General features: G+C 43.7%; 1 protein-coding gene across 1 annotated transcript; it reads right to left on the minus strand.

Moving 5' to 3' along the window:
- On the minus strand, window positions 1–960 carry LOC144274815 (olfactory receptor 14A16-like). Its single transcript, XM_077833906.1, has one exon. The coding sequence runs from the start codon at window positions 958–960 to the stop codon at window positions 1–3; it is 960 nt and encodes a 319-aa protein (XP_077690032.1).
- Window positions 961–6,449: the final 5,489 nt, after the last annotated feature.

Here is a 6,449-nt window from a genome sequence, read left to right on the forward strand (position 1 = left end):
CTACCGAAGGAGACATATGGACATTTTGTTCTTAGTGAATAACCTCCAACCAATCTGTTTACTCAGTGCACCTTTGATCTCTTTGTTTCTCATGCTGTAGATGATCGGATTCATCATCGGTGGCAACACAGAATAGAGAACAGCCACTATGAGATTCAGACGTGAGGTTGAGCTGGAGGTGGGTTTCAGGTAGGCAAAGGCAGCAGTACTAAAGAACAAGGACACCACGGTGAGGTGAGGGAGGCAGGTGGAGAAGGCTTTATGCTCACCCTGCTTAGAGGGGATTCTCAGCACTGCTTTGAAGATCTGAACATATGACACAATGATGAAAAGAAAGCAGCTTAAGCCTAAGAATGAACTAAAGATGAGAAACCCAACTTCAATGAGGTACAAGTCAGAGCAGGCGAGATTGAGGAGCTGGGGGATTTCACAGAAGAACTGATCCACTGCGTTGCCTCCACAGAAGGAGATTTCAAACGTGATCCCAGTGTGCAGTGCAGAGGAGAGAATACCAGTGATCCAGGCACTGGCTGCCATTTGGACACATGCTGTCCTGTTCATCACTGTCTCATACTGCAGTGGTTGGCAGATGGCGACGTATCGGTCGTACGCCATGATGGTCAGTAAGGCAAAATCTGCTGAAGCGAAGAAGAAGAAGAGAAAGACTTGGGCAACACATCCAGAATAAGAAATCGATCTGGTGTTCGTGAGGGAACTGGCCATGGATTTGGGGATGGTGACAGAGATGGAGCCGAGGTCTAGGATGGACAGATTCATCAGGAAGAAGTACATGGGGGTGTGAAGGTGGCGGTCAAGGGCTATGGCTGTGATGATGAGAAGGTTCCCCAGCAGGGATATCAGGTAAAGCAGTAGAAACACCACAAAGTGTAAAATCTGCAGCTCCCGAATGTCAGAGAATCCCAGGAGAAGGAACTCGGTCATGGCAGTTTGGTTGGACATTTTCTTCCGCAGTACACTGTGCAATGTCTGTGGAGGGAATGAGAAAGACAATGGTCAGGATTAGAGCGACAGAGGGAATGGCCCTGATTCCCCTTTCCCTAATATCTCATTCTATGAATGTCAAAGGTGCGCAGAACTCATCACTTACAATGAGTAGGTGTTGTTAGTGCTCCTCGCCTCTGACAATCAATGAGTCACGTTACCACACTAGTGTAAATTAGGTCAGCTCCTTTAAAGTCAATGGAGCTTCGTCACTTTATCTCATCTGAGGATTTGGCCCAAGGTGTGGCTTGATAAAATGCAATATGAAGGATGGAACAAAGCACACTCCAAACCCAACAATTCTCACAACTTGGGTATGAAACTGATCAACTAAAATTCTAACACAGCCTGATTCTCACTTTGCAGGGCAATATGATGTTGACTCACCCAGCATCGTAAATAGCAGCTCATCTGTCATTTTTCTACCCCAAGCTCTGTGCATAGAGGCTGGTTGGAAATTTTCAGCTGTGTTCTTTTTAATGGAGATTGGTTTTTAAGCTAAATAACACATCTCAGAATCTGTCTGCTTTTCTCAAACATTTTGGGATTGTTTTGTAAAAAAAAAAATGAAAACTTAAAAAAACAAACTATATTGGTTTTGGAATAAAAAAAATCAGTTTTCAGCAGAAAGTTTTCATTTGCCAAAAACTGGGGTGGTGGTGGGGGGAAATGGATTTAGGGTTTTCAGTGAAAAGTAAAAATTTTCCTAATGGGAGGAAAAATTCCAGTCAGCAGTAGGTATTTGATTAAACTGATGGGAAAGGTCTTCACCAGTTCGTATTGTAATTCATATTTATCATCTTAATTCTTCCCTGTATGTTGATCCCCCAACACATTTAATTGAAATAGCAAACTTCCTGTGCTAGCCTTTGTGGATTTTTTCCCAACGGAAGACACATTCAGTCATCCAGCACTAGGATTTTTTGGTCACTATCTATCTATATAGCAGAATCTAGAAGCCAAAGGCACAGGTATCTGAGAATCCTTTCAGCCTCATTCTGCGATTGAACTAGGCTCAAACCGATTGCTCTCTGCAGACGAGCTGTGAGTAGCTGGCGTTGAGCTGCACTGACATTAAAGGACTGATGCTGCGGGAAGGTGATTTATCCATATCTATTTCCTGAGGGTTAGCAGGACTCACGCCCTGGAGCCCTGCAGAGCTCAGAAGCAGAGATTCAGAGGCAAGGGCACAGAAACAAAGGTGATAACGCCAAAAGGGCCATTCAGACCCTCTAGTCTGACCCCGGCATAACACAGGGAGTACAATTGCCACCAGGGTTCCCTGATTCCAGCCAAGCTTCTGTGTTATCTGTGGGCCAGCATTAAAAGATAGCACCTAACCTGCTCAGATGCTATTGTAAATCCCCAAAGGCGCCTTGCTCCTTCTTTAGGTGCTTAAACCCTTGGTAATCCTGGTCCTGTGTCTATCTTGTTAACTTCCAAGGAAATCCTGGAAATATGGGTTCTAGTCCCATTTACCTCCTGTATGTCTTTTGGCAACATTGAGATAGACTGGCTTTAACTGGTGGTTCAACTCTGAGCCTAAAGGTGCTGGTGTGCATAACATATCAACTGTGGCTATCAGCTCTGCTGCTTATTCAATTTTGACCTTCCAGTAATTATCCCTTTGACACAGAAACAAACCCAATTTCAAGAGAAAAAATGGTTTTGAAATTATGCTATTATTGAACAGTATTAGTGTTCCCCTCCCTTGTTTAAAGCTCCATTCCAAATTAGAGATGTTTGGAAATTTAGATTTTTTTGGTAGTAGTAGGAAAATGAGTTTTTTGTAGGAAAACGAGTTTTTGAACTAAACAAAAATGTTCAGGGAAAGTATCTCCTATACTCAGATATTTGGTTTCATTTTTTTGAAATCTGCAAATCCCAATATTCTTTGGTTTGCAATGTGCAATTTCCAGTTTACAGTAGTTTTTAGCTGAAAAGAAATTAGTTGTTGCTTGCTGAACCCTGCAAACATTTCTGATTTCTGATGCAAAGTCATTGTCCACCTTCTTTTTCTCTGACTGGATCTAGATGTCTGACTAGACTGAGAGTTAATTCCTTAAAGAATTCAAATTGTAACTTATATTTCAGTTCTTACATTCTGCTGAAAAGAAATCTGACAGGCTCTAGCTGTTTGATAATAAAAGTCTTTAAAAGTTCCAATTACAATTCATATCTCTATTATTAAATTTGTCTGTACATTAATACCTTCACATGTAGAATTGAAAGCAAAAATGTAGTCTGTTGGTCTTTGTGGATTTTTTCCCAACGTGCGATGCTTTTGATCCTCCAGTACCAGGATTCTTTGGTCATCTCTCTCTCATGCCCCCATCACTGTATTATCCAGCAGCAGTTTCCATGTCCCTTTGCTGGATTTCCTGAGTCTCTCTGAAGTTCCTAGTAGACAGGGATCCGCTCCACAGAGGGGCGCTCCCTGCTCCCCTCCTTGGACAGGCTTGGCTGGGAGACAAAGGACTAAATGGGATCAGAGACTGAAAACTCCCAGCTCTAGAGCTGATCCTGTCTTGTGCTGGGTTCAGATATTGTCACAGCCCAGGATGTCCCTACTCTGGGGCTAAACAGTTGAATCCGGTCTCCAAGGCTTTACGCCCAGCTCTGATCTCACCTCTGGAGCAAACCACCCTGACAACCTGCCCAACTCTAACCCCACAGAGGGAGAACAGTACCCGCCCTTTATCTCACTTGATGGCAGCATCCCTGGAAGGACCCTTGGCTAAAAACAAGGCAGGGCAGAGGCCCAAAGCATGTCCCAAGGTGTTTGTAGAATGAATCATAGAATGAATGAATCATAGAATCTCAGGGTTGGAAGGGACTAAAACAGCGATTTCTAACAGAGACACATGATCCACAATAGTGAAGAGCCTTGTCGCAGCAGAATCTCAGCTGGCCTGGAATAGCCTGTTCCTTCATTAACATCATGTAATCACTTCTGAGGGAGCAGAGACTTTTTTTCCCTCCTGCATTGTATCAGCAGCTCTTGGGATGCCTCTGCAAGAGGAACCCACAGCTCAGCCTGCCTTGTCTGACTGAAGTCAGTCACCAAGAGGTACCCAGAGGTGAAGACTAAAAACTAAGGGCCAGGTCATAGGCTTGTGTAAATTGTTACACTTCCACTTCCATCCGATGAAGTGAGCTGTAGCTCACGAAAGCTTATGCTCAAATAAATTGGTTAGTCTCTAAGGTGCCACAAGTCCTCCTTTTCTTTTTACTTCCATTGAGTTCATGGTAGTTTGGCCTATTTACGCCAACTGGGAATCTGGGCCTTGGATTTCCGTCGAGCGATGTCAATTTACATCAGCTGGGGATCTAGCCCATTACACAGTTATAAATCCATATTTTTTGCCTGCCAATGTGATCTGAAGCTGATTCAAAAGTTCTGAACCAGTTTGCACTTTCTTAGCTCTTTGCCCCATGGGTTTAATTACAAGTGTAACTTTTATTGGTGGCGGAGAATGGTTCAGTCCCTCTAGGGATAGAACTTTGGAGGAATTCAGTGTTGCACAGTTTTCAAGTATCTCATCTTCAACTTCTGTTGGGATGAATGGCCCAAATCTATCTTTCTTTCTTTCTTTCTTTCTTTCTTTCTTTCTTTCTTTCTTTCTTTCTTTCTTTCTTTCTTTCTTTCTTTCTTTCTTTCTCAGCCATTACATTAATTTTTCTCTTGCTACAGACAGCACTAAACCAAAAAGCTCAATGAGCTGCAGATGCAACGCTGCAAGACTTTTAAAAAATATTGAATTCACATTGGTTGCCCAGCAGGTGTAAATTGGCTGTAGCTCCTTTGGAGTCAATGGGCCCTGCTGCCTATTCTGCAGAGTGTTAATCGCCCACTTCATGTTAATTGCCCACTTCATTTTAAGTGGTCTCCTACAATATGTGTGATCCCCTTATGCATAACAATCTGTCCCACCTTGTACTGATCATGGACACTATGGTTCTCTTCTCCAGACCAGAGGAAGAGCTCTGTGAAGCACAAAAGCTTGTCCCATCCACCAACAGAAGTTGGTCCAATAAAAAATGATACCTCACCTTCTTTGTCTCTCTCAAATCTTGAAAAGTCTTGCAGGATGGGAAACCCATTTCCCACCCAGCTGCATTCTTCAGGTATTCTTCGCTGCTCTGTGCCTGGTTACCCTGTAGATCGAGATTACAATACAATTTAGCTGTAGATCTCAAAGTGATTTATCAAGCTGGGTTAGGATCATCATCCTCATTTTTCAGAGTGTACAGAGAGGGGAAGTGACTGGCTAGAGGTCACACAGCAGCTCTGAGGTATATAACCCGGGTGTCATGAGTCCCAGTCCCTTCGGGTATGTCTACACGGGGATAAAAGCCCTGTGGCATGGCTTCGGCAGGCCTGGGTCATCTGACTCGGGGTTGCAGAGCTTGGACTGTGGGGCTAAAAATTGCTGTGTAGGATCCGAGAGCTCGGGCTCCAGCCTGGGTCCGAATGTCTACACAGCAATATGTCAGCCCTGGAGCCCAAGCCCCATGAGCTCGAGTCGGCGGATCCAGGCCAGCCATGGGTTTATTAATCCCTGTGAAGGCATACCTGAGTAATGTCGCTCCCTCTGGTCACGTAGCAATTGTGACACTGACAGGCCAACTCAGGTCAGAGCAATAGGCCTGTCATAAAAATAAAGGGAAGGGTAAACCCCTTTGAAATCCCTCCTGGCCAGGGGAAAGCTCCTCTCACCTGTAAAGGGCTAAGAAGCTAAAGGTAACCTAGCTGGCACCTGACCAAAATGACCAATGAGGAGACAAGATACTTTCAAAAGCTGGGAGGAGGGAGAGAAACAAAGGGTCTGTGTCTGTCTTATGCTGGTCTTTGCCGGGGATAGACCAGGAATGAAGTCTTAGAACTTCTAGTAAGTAATCTAGCTAGGTATGTGTTAGATTATGATTTCTTTAAATGGCTGAGAAAAGAATTGTGCTGAATAGAATAACTATTTCTGTCTGTGTATCTTTTTTGTAACTTAAGGTTTTGCCTAGAGGGGTTCTCTATGTTTTTGAATCTAATTACCCTGTAAGATATCTACCATCCTGATTTTACAGGGGGGATTTCTTCATTTCTATTTACTTCTATTTTTATTAAAAGTCTTCTTGTAAGAAACTGAATGCTTTTTCATTGTTCTCAGATCCAAGGGTTTGGGTCTGTGGTCACCTATGCAAATTGGTGAGGCTTTTTATCCAACATTTCCCAGGAAAGGGGGGGTGCAAGTGTTGGGAGGATTATTCATTGTTCTTAAGATCCAAGGATCTGGGTCTGTAGTCACCTAGGCAAATTGGTGAGGCTTTTTACCAAACCTTGTCCAGGAAGTGGGGTGCAAGGTTTTGGGAAGTATTTTTGGGGGAAGGACGCGTCCAAACAGCTCTTCCCCAGTAACCAGTATTAGTTTGGTGGTGGTAGCGGCCAGTCCAAG

This window comes from Eretmochelys imbricata, chromosome 14, assembly GCF_965152235.1.
Source record: "Eretmochelys imbricata isolate rEreImb1 chromosome 14, rEreImb1.hap1, whole genome shotgun sequence".
Classification (NCBI taxonomy): Eukaryota; Metazoa; Chordata; order Testudines; family Cheloniidae; genus Eretmochelys; species Eretmochelys imbricata.